The sequence below is a fragment of the Miniopterus schreibersii genome (genome assembly GCF_964146895.1).
Source record: "Miniopterus schreibersii genome assembly, chromosome: 1".
NCBI classification, from domain to species: domain Eukaryota; kingdom Metazoa; phylum Chordata; class Mammalia; order Chiroptera; family Miniopteridae; genus Miniopterus; species Miniopterus schreibersii.
In genome coordinates this window covers 160783647-160797859 of record NC_138101.1, presented here as the reverse complement: position 1 = coordinate 160797859, position 14213 = coordinate 160783647, and the positions used below count along the sequence as shown (strand labels likewise).

Sequence of the window (14213 nt, the reverse complement as noted above, 5' to 3'; positions counted from 1 at the left end):
GAAAACCCATAAAAATTAAAAACAAAACAAAACATTAAGAATGTCAGAACACACAAATTTAAATTATCAGTCAAAACAGAAATACATTTTTATGGAAACATGTATTTTTGATTCCTAAAGCTTGGTTTCTTAAAAACTTTTATAGGTGTTGCCCTGGCTGGTGTGGCTCAGCTGGTTGGGTGTCATCTATGCACTAAAAAGGTCGCTGGTTCGATTCCTGGCCAGGGCAAATGCCCAGGTTGTGGGCTTGATCCCTGCTAGGGGGCGTGCAGGAGGCAGCTGATTAATGTTGCTCTCTCACATCGATATTTCTTTCTCTCCCTTTCTCTCTCTCTAAAATTCAATAAAAAATCTTTAAAAACAAAAAGTCTTTTATAGGTGTTTCTGTAATTATCCTCTCATTCTATCTTAAAAAGAACTGTATGATCTGGATAAAAGGAAGGAAAACAAGACACCCAAGGGTCAGAGTGTATTTTAGGATCCAAATTTAGTGTGCTGGGGGTGATTCCCAAAATATACTGCTTAAGTCTACCAACTCTGATTTGTGCAAATCCAATAGCAAATGCCTACATGGGTCACTCCCGATAAAAATTCTTATTTGCGGTTGTTCTTCCCAATCTAAAGATCCTAGAGTTTATAGTAGTCATTTTACTCTCACTGTAAAAAAAAAAAAAGTTGGAGAAAAATTCTTCAGATAAAACTAAGACTGTCCTGGCTGGTGTGGTTCAGTTGGAGTATCAACGCGTACACAGAAAGGTCATGGGTTTGATTCCTGCTCAGGGCACATACCCAGGTTGTGGGTTTGATCCCCTCTTGGGGGGTATATAGGAAGCAGTGGATCGATGTATCTCTCTCACACATCAATGTTTCTCTCTCTCCCTCTCTCTTCCTCTCTCTCTGGAATCAATGAAAACATATCCTTGGGTGAGGTTCAAAAAACCCACAAAAATACTAAGACTAGTTGGTTGATTTCTGGTATTGGGAACTGATATTTTTATTTGCACTATTTGGTAAATTAATGCTTTCAATGGCTGTCTATGATTTGCCACTAAACAAGCAAACACACACATAAAGTTTAAAGTCACTTTCATACTTTTAGCCCCCCCAAAAAAAATAAAGTCACAAGAAGGAAATTAAAAAATGTGAATATCAATGACTTCTCTCAACAAAGTAAGACTAATAGGAGAATATATGATGGTTACCTTTCCCACGAAGAAAACGGTATGTAGTCTGGAGTTCTGAGACTTCTTGAGGTGAGGGTCTTTTGGCTGTGGCTGCTATCCAAAGTCGTCCTCTGTGAGGGGTGTACCAACTTCTGCCTTCCACCCTTAAACAAGTATAAATTTAGCAGGAAGAATCTAAATTCTAGTGTCCTGGAGGATCTCATAATATACAGCAAACTATCCAGTTGAGCAAAGAGATCTGAAGATGATACCTCAGCAAGAGGAGTATTTTTTGTGAAAAACAATTCTCCCGCCATACCCTTTACTTGAGTATGAACCGTGTTCTCTAGTCTTTCCTATTATAAGAACAAGACAATTCATCTCAGCTTCTATTTTTTTAAAATCTGATCTCTATAACTCAGAATGGGGGCTTTCATAAGCCCTGGGCCTTCTATAATCCAAATCTTCTATTTTCAAGGAATCCAAGCTGTCCCGCAAAAATGGAAATCTTTGCGCTTCTTTGAGTCAAAGGCTAACCTTTTCCTGAAAGATTTGTTTATTGTTCTCTAACCTGACAGAAAAATTCTCACCCACATATAACTCCTCAAGAATAGTTACTTTTATAATTATTATTTAATAGAATTTAAGTAAATAAAAATGTCTATCATCTTTACTCTTTAAACTGCAATCACATTCATTCATATTTTCCTAGTATTTTATAAAGGGTTATGTTCTTTGTAGATAATTAAACAACCTGTTCACTAGTTTGAAAGAATCTTTAAATGGAATAACAGAATGCATTTCAGAGAATTTAATTACTCCAAGGATTACAAAAAGATGTTTCTCTTTTAGTTCACACCAAACAATAAAGTACCTAGATGACATATCCCTATGATACTATTCTTATAATGGGAAATAGGCAATTTCTCATATCCTTAGTTTTCCAATGTAGATGAATTGGAAGACTGGTAGGCACATAGTAAGTATTCAGTAAATGAGAAATGAATCAATATATTCCTTCCCTCTACACCAAATAACCTGAAGGGTTACTGGGGAAATTATCTCACAAGTGTGGCAGAACCACCCACTTTATTTCTGTGGGATTAGTGATTGTGGGTTGGAAGCTGCTCATCCTGTTCTTTTTAGTGAGAAAATCTGAGTAAGACAGATCCAAAATAGGATGAGAGAAATGTACACATTCTGATTCCCTGGCAGAGAACAAGCTGTTTAGTTTTCTACTTTAAAAAGGGAAGACACCTAAATTGCAGAGAACTGAATGAGAGAACAGACATCTGAAGGCCTAGTTGCCCTGGAGCAGAAGCAGAGTTGCATGCACTTGCTTAACAGCACTATACACATGGGCTATGAAACAATTAGGAGACCTTCAAGAAGGGAGAAAAATGATAATGCATCCTAATGAAGGAGGGAAATAACAACTAATCATGAAAACACCTAAGCACAAATGATTGTTCTAAATGCCAATAATAAATTTTATTTCAGGAAAATAGAAAAATGACTCAAGCTTACACAGTGAGAGTGGAAAAAGCACTTTGAAACCTAAACTCTAGTTCCATCTCTGCCAGTAGCTGTAGAGTTTACCTTTGCCTGCCTCTGTGTCCTCATTTGTCCAAGATTACAATAATACTGACTTGATCTATTTCATAGAGCTACTGCTTTGAAAATGGTAAAATTCTATTTAAGTATAAGATATTACTACTGTTATGAGTTAGGACACTGCCAGGCATATAAAATTCTAACTGATAAAATAAGAAGGAAGGAGATATCGGCATTCCCATATTGGCTGCAGAATTATTCACAATAGCCAAAACATAGAAACAACCTAAGAGTCCACTGAAAAATTAATGGATTAAAAAATGTGATATATATATAATGAAATATTATTCACAACCATAAAAATGAAGAAGATCCTGCCATTTGCAACAACATGGATAGACTTTGAGGGCATTTGGTAAGTAAAATAAACCAGACAAAGAAAAATACTGTATGATCTCACTTATATGTAGAATGTGAAAAACAAACAAACTCATAGATCAGAAAACAGATCGGCGGTTGTCAGAAAGAAATGGGGGAAGTAGTTAAAAGTAACAAACTTCCAATTATAAATAAGTCCTGGGGATATAATGTACAACACAGTGACTATAGTTAACAATATTATATATATTTAAAAGCTGCTAAGAGAGTAGATCTTAAAAGCTGTCATCACAAAAAACAAAAAAATGTGTAACTGTGTGGTGATGATGTTAACTATACTCATTGTGACAATCATTTTACAATATATACACATATATCAAATCATTATGTTGTATACCTTAAACAAATACAATGTTATATGTCAATTTTATCGTTTTTAAAAAAAATTTTTTTATTGGTTTTCTTTTTTAAAAAATATATTTGAATTGATTTCAGAGAGAAGTGAGAGGGAGACAGAGATAGAAACATCAATGATGAGAGAGAATCATCAATCAGCTGCCTCCATCATGGCCCTCACCGGGGAACAAGCCCAAAACCCAAGCATGTGCTCTGACAGGGAATCAAAGCAGGATCTCCTGGTTCATGGGTTGACGCTCAACCAGTGAGCCACACCAGCCAGGCTATTGGGTTTTTGTGTGTGTTTTTTTAGAAAGACAGGAAGGGACATAGAGAGGGAAACATCAATGAGAGAAAGAAACATCCATTGGTTGCCTCCTGCACGCCCCCTACTGGGGATGTAGCCCACAACCTGGGCATGTGCCTTGACTGGGAATTGAACCAGGGACCTCTTGGTACATAGGACAATGCTCAAACAACTGAGCCATGGTGGTGGGCCAGGGTGTATGTCAATTTTATCTTAATAAAACTGGATAAAAAAAGGAAAAACAAATGTTGTAATGATAAACGGAAGAAGAAAAACACAAACAAATATATATTATGACCTTACTATATAACAATTTGCATAGGAAAAAGAATATAAACACTCCAAAATGCTAACAGTAATTGTTTCTAGGTAATGGGATTATAGATGATCTTTCTTTTTCTAGCTACTTTTCTGTATTTTCCAATTTTCTATTTACAGTTACAAAAGCAAAACAAACAAACAAAAACCCACCACCCAACTATTTTTAAAAATTGAATTGAAGGGAAACATATGAAATCATGGGATTATAAGCTATTACTACCACCATTAATAGGTACAACTCAATTCTATTATACCTCTACTATATCCCTCACTACTTCCCCCACTTTTTGTAGAACGGGAATTTGTGGTAAAATAGTTTCTCAATCTGGTTACTTGAAAGGAAGGAAAAAAAAAAGAAGAAGGAAGGAAGGAAGGAAGGGAGGGAGGGAGGGAGGGAGGGAGGGAGGGAGGGGAAAAGAAAAGAGGAGAGAGAGAGAGAGAGAGAGAGAGAGAGAGAAAGAGAGAAAGAGAGAGAGAGAGAGAGAGAGAGAGAGAGAAAGAAAGAAAGAAAGAAAGAAAGAAAGAAAGAAAGAAAGAAAGAAAGAAAGAAAGAAAGAAAGAAAGAGAGAAAGAGAGAAAGAGAGAAAGAGAGAAAGAGAGAAAGAGAGAAAGAGAGAAAGAGAGAAAGAGAGAAAGAGAGAAAGAGAGAAAGAGAGAAAGAAAAACAAAACCAGTTAGGCTAGTCTCCTAAAAAATTAATAAGCATTAAAAACTTTGAATTTCAAATAGGATCAAACCATTAAAGTTGTTGAATATTATATTACAAAGGCAATGTCAAGATAAGTTTAATCAATAGACTTCCTGCAAAGATGAAAAAACTGGTATTCTATTCTTTGTTATAACTAAAATCTTTAGCCATTTTAACCTCAGTTTTTTAAAACTATTCAGTAAAAAAAACAAAACAAAAAATCCCAATTACCAAGTCAGTAACATGAATATATTGCTTAAAGTTTTATGTACTCAAGAGTTTTATAAATCATCACTAGAGAAAATAAATTCCAATCCATAATTCTAAATCAACTTTATGTCACTGTAAAATCTCTCACTGCCAAGATTCATTTCTGTTCTTACCTTTTAATCCCTCTGACAAGCAGAGAAGCCCAGGGCTGATGCAGAGAAAGGCACCAGCCACCATCAAAGCCTTCTTGAAATTCTTCATCCTGGATTCGCAACTGGTGCCGATATGAGTTGAACTCTAGTTCTGATCCTGCTGACTGGGAAGCCTTCTTCTGTGAGGCTACACCTGTCTGGTCTATCCACTACACAGGGAAAAAACCAACACACAGTTCTGAAAAGGGAAGAACCTGGAGTATGTATGAAAAATGAGATGAATGCTAATAATGAAGAAATCATAGTGGGAACATGTTCTTAGGAAATGTTATCCTATCTTTGCCTCAAACAGGGCCAAAAAAGCTGGAAAAGGTATAAATTCAGTAGTATCCCCAAGTATGATAACAAGGTCCCATCTTAAAGGATAGTTAGAATGTTGAAATCTCCATACAAAGCTTCCTAATTCCATCAACAGCACAATTATCAGACCAAATAATTGGTCTGTAATTATTTTCATTTTATGCTTATTAATAATCCATATTGGATTCTGGACAATTTCACAACATAAATCTATCAGCCAAATGAAGGTTCAACATTCTGGTCTGTACATTCTTCATGAGCTTAGGGGCAGGATCACGTGCTGATACCATGAAAAAGCCAAACAGATGTTGTCAGGGGCAGCAGTTCCAACTACTGGATGCATGAAGTATTCTCTTACTCTGCATTAAACAACTTGCCCCTAAAAGAGAAGATGGAGTACTACAGAAACAAGGCTCCCATCATGTAAAGAGAATAGAAAATTACAGGGTACAGGTAATTACAGGAGACTGAAGAGTCCTGGCAGTAGTTCAGTCAGAGAATGACAAAGGTTAATATTTCTTCCATCCAGAGCAAGAAGACTGAGTGCTCCGAAATTTAAGGGGGGGAAAAAAGAGGCTTTATTAGGATAGTGAGGTTGGGGTTAGTTGTCTTAATTTTTTCACTTTTTATTTAGTAATTTATAGAGGGTAAAAATGGTAGAGTGGTAGTCTAGAAACTCTAATTGTTTAACCCCTAAAGGTTTCGGTTTCTCAACTGTAAGAAGATGGGGTTGGACTAAATAAATCTCTGACAATCTTCCTGCAATAAAATTTTATGAGTCTAATCAACTGTGTTGTATATTAAAAAAACACACAGAAACATTCAAGTACTTAACTATATGAAAAGGCATACTGTAGCAACACATAAAATACAAAAAGATATGGTTCTTGTGTTCAAGGAACTTACAATCCTAACAGAAGACTGACACATAAATAACTATCCAAAATATAAGGCAGAACTGAGTAAATACTACACAGGGATATAAACTCTTAAGTAGGAACACAAAGGAAGAACTGGTCCATTACAGGGGAAATAAGTGATTTCATAAAAATGTTGGTATTTGAACAATTCTAAGGCCCAAATTCTCTGTTCTATCTGTACTACAGTTCTTGTTTGATCATTTGTTTCTCTATTCTCACAGCCCTTTGCTAAATTAATCTCCCATTACCTTTCAATAATACTATTGTAGAGCCTGCTAACTGGTCTCTTCATCTACATTTTTAGCGTTTAAATAACTACTGTCCTACTAGTGCAACAATACTAATTTAGGCCCTCAGACTCTCCCCACTGTGCTACTGCAATTTCCCTGCTTCTAGTCTTACTCCTCCCTCCGATCCATTCTCTATATGGGCATGGAAATCAAGTTAATCTTCTGCTAAAATCCTTCAAGGCCCCTTCTTTGCCTGTTTCAGGAAAAAACAAAACTCCTTAGCATGAGACATAAAGGCTTTCATGATATGATGTTGCCTACTGTACTGGGTTAAGTAGTATCCTCCAAAATTTTATGTCCACCCAGAACCTTACTTGGAAACAGAGTCTCTGCAGATATAATTAAGTTAAAATAAGGTAATACTGGATTAGGGTGGACCCCAAATCTAATGACTGGTGTCCTTATAAAAGGAGAGAACACACAGAGACAAAGACACACAGGAGGCAAGCTCCCCCTCCCTGGAGGACGTCCTTGCCTTTCTCCTCTCCTTCTTCCCCCCACAGGCTTGCATCTCCTAAACTCTAAGGGACCCCCACCAGGGCAGCAATGGGCAGTGGCAATTCCTCCTGGCTAACTCCGAGCCTGTCCCCAAAGCCCCCCCTTTTCTCTGACTTCTTAGTGAGCCAAAGCAGACCAGCCTTGGCTCATTTCCCCAGCCTTTTCTTGTTTCACTGTTCTCAGCTTTAATAGACGTCCTCTAAAAATAAAAGTAAAAAGACACACAGCAAAGAAGGCCATGTGAAGACAGACACAGAGATTAAGCAACATAGCTGCAAACCAAGGGCTGCCTTGTGGGCACCAGAAGCTGAAAGAGGCAAGAGAGCTTCTCCAGTAGAGCCTTCAGAGGGAGTGCAGCCCTGCTAACACCTTGATTTCAGTGTTGAAAACTGAGAGAATACATTTCTGTTGTCTTAAGCCAACAAGTTGTGCTACTTTGTCATGGCTGCCTAATATACCTGCTAGTCCAAGTAACCTAATATACCTGCTAGTCCATTTTAACTTCTAACGATCCTTAATTCTCCAAACCTACCAATGCTCTCAAACTGCTGAGCCTTTGTACATGTTGTACCTTCTACCTAGAATTCCCTTCCCAGATTTGTCGCTTGGAAATTCCTATCTATCCCTTAAGTATCCTCTCAAACACTATTTTTTGTGTGACTTGAGTGGGCTTATGAACTCTCTCCTGAAGTCCTGCTGTACCTATGATATGTGTCTATCATAGCAATTACATTAGTGAATTGTAATTATTTGTATTCAAACACATCTTCCCACTAAATTTGAAGTCCTTAAGGACAGGAGCTGCACCTTTATCTTTTAATTTCCCAGCACCTAGCAAAAAACCTGACATGTACACAGTGCAAATGAACAAATATTTCCAGTTAAGCTGTCTAAAGCACTGCTCTGACTGCACCTCTCTGTTTGAGAAACTTCTATGGGCCATAATGAGTTTGGCTCAGTGGTTAGAGCAACAACCTATGGACTGAAGGGTTCTGAGTTCAATTCCGACCAAGGGCATGTACCTTGGTTGCAGGTTCGATCCCTGGCCCGTCGGGCTGTGAGTGGGAGGCAACCAATCGATGTGTCTCTCTTACATCAATGTTTCTCTCTCTCTCCCTTCCACTCTCTCTGAAAAGCAATGAAAAAAATTCCTCGGGTGAGGATGAAAAAAAAAAAAAGAAGAATCTTCTATGGCTCACATTAATTTACAAAATAAAAGTATGAAAACTTCCTAGCTAAACATTTAAGCCCAGGTTCTACCTACCCAACCCTACTCTATTTCCCATGGTAATCTTTTTTATGAGTACTATCTAGGTTGCTTAAATTTAGTATTCCATGTATATATCTCCCAAGCTTTTGTGTACCCATGCCTTATTCCCATAGTTCATTCTGCCTGGAATTTTTTTTCCCCATCATCCCCAAACATCTATTTTCTTGGATATTTACTTTTAATGAATGGCAGCTTCCCTATAGAAACCTATTTTTTTCCCTCAACTGGAATTCCATCCTCTGAATTTCCACTCTACTTTATTTATATCTCCATTAGTCTTAAAGCTGTTTATGTAATCTTTTTCTCTATTCATTTATGAGTTCTTTGAAAATAGAAGTAATGTCTGGTTGATCACTTTCTACTGTGCTTATACACAGCAGATGCTCAATGCAATTGACAGAAATGACAACAATGAATATGTGAATTAATGTATTAATTTAAAACATCACTCTATGAGACTACCCATATTCTATAAAATATATAGAAAAAAACATTAAGAAAAGGACCATGGAATTATTATCCAAATCTTCATAGTAATTAACAAAACCCTCTCTTTGGAAATACTCAGAAGATAATACAGGTCAACTTGTCAGAAGTGCTGCAAAAAGACTGGAATAAACTGAGCCGGAGAATAAGGTTGGCGGGTGTGCTAAGAAAGCAGATTGGTATTTAAAGCTTACTAAAGAGGCACACTCGAAAGGAGAAATGTCTGGGCCCAAACTTCTCTCATTATCAGTTAGAACAAAGGTCCACTAACCTGGGGAGGGGACTGGCAGAGGTTGGGATTCACCAGAATTCCCAAAGGCTCTTCAGAAGATCTATCCAATTTGGTCAGTGGTTGGTTCAAGGTTCCACTGGCAATGGCCTGTATTGTTTCATCTAGTCTGTGATAACAAATCAAAGGATGCAATAAATGGTAATGTTCTATGCTCAGAACATCATTACCACCAACAAAAAACCCTTCTACAGTAATAAAATTTCAAATTCAAAGAGGGGTTCATGGATGGCCTCTTCCCCTGCTCCACCCCTACCCAAACTTCCTTCTCTTCACTCCAAGAACCCTAAGGAACATGAGTCAGTAAAAGTTGCAGAATGCTAAGAAAATAGGCAGGGCTCACTACAATCATTCATCTGCTTAACCAGATTATTAAAAATGCCAGGATTAGAAAAGTTGCCTAGAACAGTAGTCTGACCCACAGAAGAGTATTCTACGGCAGCCTATTAATTCAATGCATCCAATTACTCCTCTGCCCACTCAGGAGTCCCTCTCCACTCCTTCAGGCTGATCTGAATTCTAGCCTTGCTTCAAGGCCCAGAAGTTCTGAGGCCCTCTACTGACCCCACACAAAAGTGCTTCCTCCTTTCTCTGAAGTCCTGTAGCACCTACTATTTAGTCATTGGATATATCCTACAGTTGTGTTTGCTATGACTATTTGATCTAAACCTATGTGATAATTTTCATTTGTGGAACTAATTCTACTGGATAGTAAGAGATCATTGGTCCTGCAGGAACCATTCTACTCTATAGCACTACATTACTTGCTGCTTTACTCCATGCCCCTGCTGGATGCTTGACAAATGTGGATGATGATGATTCTGAGGTACAATGTAATGAAAAGCTTCTACCAGTAGGAAAGGCTGAACCTGATCTTGAATTACAATTAAAGAGTTACTTGTTAGGACTCTCTTATATGGAAGGCAACTTAAAAGTGTAGAGGATATGGTTCCTGCTGTCGAGAAGCTTTGAATCTTAGTCACAGGTTTAAGACACCTATAAAAACGATGAACAAAACATGAGAGGATGTCATTAATACTATAAGGCACAATCCATCTGGTGGTTATTATCCTATTATCCCATGTGCTGTGCTAAGCAGGTTCAAGAGAGAGGTAGATATTTGAAAGGCAAAGGTTAGGGGAGGGATTTCCAAACCAAGGGAAAAGCAAAAACAAAAGCATGAAGCTTAAAAAAAAAAAAAAAAAAAAAAGAGTACAAGAATTTGAAGGAAAAGGTGAATCTAAAATAAGGTGGGGGCCATGGGATCTGAAGGAGGGAAATAGATTTAAGACACAGTATAGTGGTAAGTCTATAGAACTCCATAATGTATAAATAATACAAATAGCTTATCAATACATTTTTAGAATGTCAGACTTACTAGCATACAACCAAAGCATAAAAATATAAATAAAAATTATGATGAAATGACATTTCTCATGTGTCAGAATGGCAATTTTTTTAAATCCTCACCCAAGGATATGTTTTTACTGATTTCAGAGAGAGAGGAACATCAGTGTGAGAGAGAAAGAGGGATCAGTTGCCTCCTGTACGCACCATGACCAGGGACTGATCGCAAAACCTAGGTATGTGCCCTGACTGGGAATAGAACCCGCAAACTTTTAGTGTACAGGACTTCGCTCCAATCAACCAAGCTACCCAGGCAGGGCAGAATGGCACATATTTTTTAAATTACTAAGAAAAGAATGAAGAAACTAGCATTTGATATCTGGTGTGTAGCTGTTAAGTCAAAAAGTATGCACAATTTAAATTTTGAGATACTGTCCATTTTCTAAAAGGCTGTACCCTTTTTTTATTAGATATAAAATGATTTTTATTATAAAAGCAATCCATTTTTATTATGGAAAAACTGGAAAATACAAATTAATAGAAAGAAAATAAAAAATTCCTAAACCCATCACCCAGGAATAATTTTATTTTTCTTTATATTTGTGTATCATATACATAATAGATGAGAACAAATAATTATTCTGAAGCTAGTGGTAGAATTTCCTAGAGAGAGAGAATAACCTTTGTTTAGGAAAATTCTATGATGGGTTTGCTAGGTATGAAAGAGAAAAGACAAGGACCGGGCCTTGTGAAAAACACTACTGTGTTCACTAATATCCAACTGCATACGTGTGTATATGTATATGTGTGTGTGTGTGTGTGTTTGTGTGTGAGGGAGGGAGGGAGGGAGGGAGGGAGGGAGGGAGGGAGGGATGTGTGTCAGAAAACAGGGCGAGATCTCTATGTGCTTTCTTTTCAACACTACTGTGTTCACTAATATCCAACTGCATACATGTATATGTGTGTGTGTGTGTTTGTGTGTGAGAGAGAGAGAGAGAGAGAGAGAGAGAGAGATGTGTGTCAGAAAACAGTACTGTGATGGAGTCAATATGAGTATCTCTTCTCAAGTGGCGATAATGGCAATTTTTTTCAATTTTTTAGAGCAGTTTTAGGTTCACAGCACAACTGAATGTAAGGTTCAGAGATTTCCCCCTATATTCCCTGTCCCCACACATGTAGAGCTTCTCCCATTATCAAACATCCCTCACTAGAGTGGTATATTTGTAACAATCAACGTACATTGATACATCATTATCACCCAAAATCCATAGTGTACATTATGGTTCACTCTTGGTATTGAGGTTGTATCATTTTATTGGTTTCTTTTTATTATTTATTTATTTACTTATTTATTTTGTGGGGGTTCCCTATGCTTCTCCTTCTGTGCAGCTGTGTGTGTGATTTTACACACACACACACACTTACTTCAGAATTAGAGACAGACCCTCTGCTGTGTAGTTCATAGTAGTCACTGTTCATGCTCACATGAACACAAAGGACAGTAAGCACCTCAAAGCCTACTCTTGCTTGTGTTTGTTTATCTCCTAAAAAGGTATCCAACTGTAGGGTATATGATTGTCTGGTCACTAAGCTGTATACGTGAAAGAGGCTATACTATTTTAATACTCCCTTTCACAGTAAAAGAGCATACCTATTTTCCTATACTCACAAATTATGCAAAATTATATATATTTTATTGTAGCCAATTTAATGATACATATGTTTAAAAGTTTGCATCTCTTTCATAACTAGTTGAGCATCTTCTCAAATATTTAATGACCATTTTTATTTTCTCACCTGTGAATTGTCTATTCTTAGCCTTTGCCCATTTTTCTACTGAAATTTTTTTGGTCTTTTTCTTTTCTATTATTTTTACCTACTTATATATATTTTTAAAGAATAGTTTATTGATTTTTAGAGAGAGAGGAAGGGAGAGGGAAAGAGAGATGAACATCACATTTATCAGCTGCCTCCTGCACATTCTCCATTGGGGATCGAGCCTGCAACCTGGGCATGTGCCCTTGACCAGGAAATCGAACCAGCAACCTCCTGGTGCATGGGATGACACCCAACCAACTGAGCCACACTTGCCAGGATGTGATCTCTTTCTTTTAATTTGCAGAAGGTCTTTATATATTATAGATATAATACTCTTTGTTAAAAATGTTGAAAATATTTCCTCCCAAGTCTGGTACTTTTAAATTCTATTTTATTTTTTTTTACTTTATTTTAAATATCTTATGTCTTTTTGACTTCTGGGTTTTGTATCCTGCTTAGAGATTTATCACACTAAGACTATAACTATATTCTCCTATATATCTATATTTCTTTCTGATTCTTTTATTTCTCCTATATATCTATATTTCTTTCTGATTCTTTTATTTCTTTTACATTTAACTTTTCAAACTATCAAAGAATGATTTGAGGTAGAGATCTACTGTCATTTTTGGTAAGCTGGTAGCCAATCATCCCATCATATATTTAATCCTTTCCTTACTGTTTAGAAATATTACCTTTATCAATTATTAAATTTACACACATATAGACACACACCCATGCACACACATACACACAATGCAAACACACAGGTCTCTTTCTGGATTCTATTATGTTTCATTGATCTACTCCTGTGCCCAAACTGTACCTCATTTTTTTTGTTTGTTTGTTTTTTAATATTTCTTTATTGATTTCAGAGAGAGAAAGAGGGAGGGAGAGGGGGAGATAGAAACATCAATGATGAGTCATTGATTGGCTGCCTCCTCCAGCATGCTCCCTACTGGGAATCGAGCCTGCAACCCGAGCATGTGCCCTGACCCGGAATCAAAACTCAGTCTCCTGGATTATAGGTCAATGCTCAACCACTGAGCTACACCGGCTGGGCTACTTCATTGTCTTAAAAACAGTTCCGTGTGTTTTTTATAAAACTACAGTAATTATCTAGTAGTACAAGTTCCCCTCCCTGTTTCTTTTCTTTTAAAAAATATATCTTTAGATTTCAGAGAGAGGAAGGGAGACGGAGAGAGAGATAGAAACATCAATGATTCAAGTCACTGATCAGCTGCCTCCTGCAGGCCCCCTACTGGGGAACGAGCCTGCAACCTGGGCATGTGCCCTGACTGGGAATCAAACCATGATCTCCTGGTTCATAGGTCGATGCTCAACCAATGAGCCACACTGTCCAGGCTCCCTGTTCATTTTCAAAATTGTCTTAGCTACTCTTACATGTTTCTACTCCAAATGAACATATTTTTTAAAATCAACAAAAATAATAGATCCATTACATGGGGCAAATATTTTACAGCCAAACCACCTCCTTTTTTCAGACACTTTCTGCTGTTACCCACTTACTTGCTATGATACTCAGCTAGTGGATTTTCATCTTCCACGATCTTCCTGCCTGCAAAGTCAATGGTGATCTTCTTAGAGAGCCTAGAGGCATGTCGAAATTCTCTCAGCTCCTCCTCTCGCTTCTGCAGAGTTTCCCGCTCAATTTTGGACAACCACTGGTTAGAATCACTGGCAAAGTAATCTGACTCATCATCAATTACTTGGGTCCTTCGAACGCTAAGAAAAAGGAAAAAACA

General features: G+C 37.3%; 1 protein-coding gene across 2 annotated transcripts in view; it reads right to left on the bottom strand.

Annotated features, from left to right (window-relative positions):
• Positions 1–14213, bottom strand: part of TRIP4 (thyroid hormone receptor interactor 4) — a 52747-nt gene that overhangs the window by 20705 nt on the left and 17829 nt on the right. For both annotated transcript variants that reach the window (XM_081152376.1, XM_081152377.1), the window contains 4 exons: positions 13978–14193; positions 9265–9391; positions 5191–5378; positions 1203–1327 (listed from right to left, as the gene is read on the bottom strand). In XM_081152376.1, coding sequence (XP_081008502.1) covers positions 1203–1327; positions 5191–5378; positions 9265–9391; positions 13978–14193 — 656 coding nt within the window. The remainder of the gene's footprint in view (positions 1–1202; positions 1328–5190; positions 5379–9264; positions 9392–13977; positions 14194–14213) is intronic.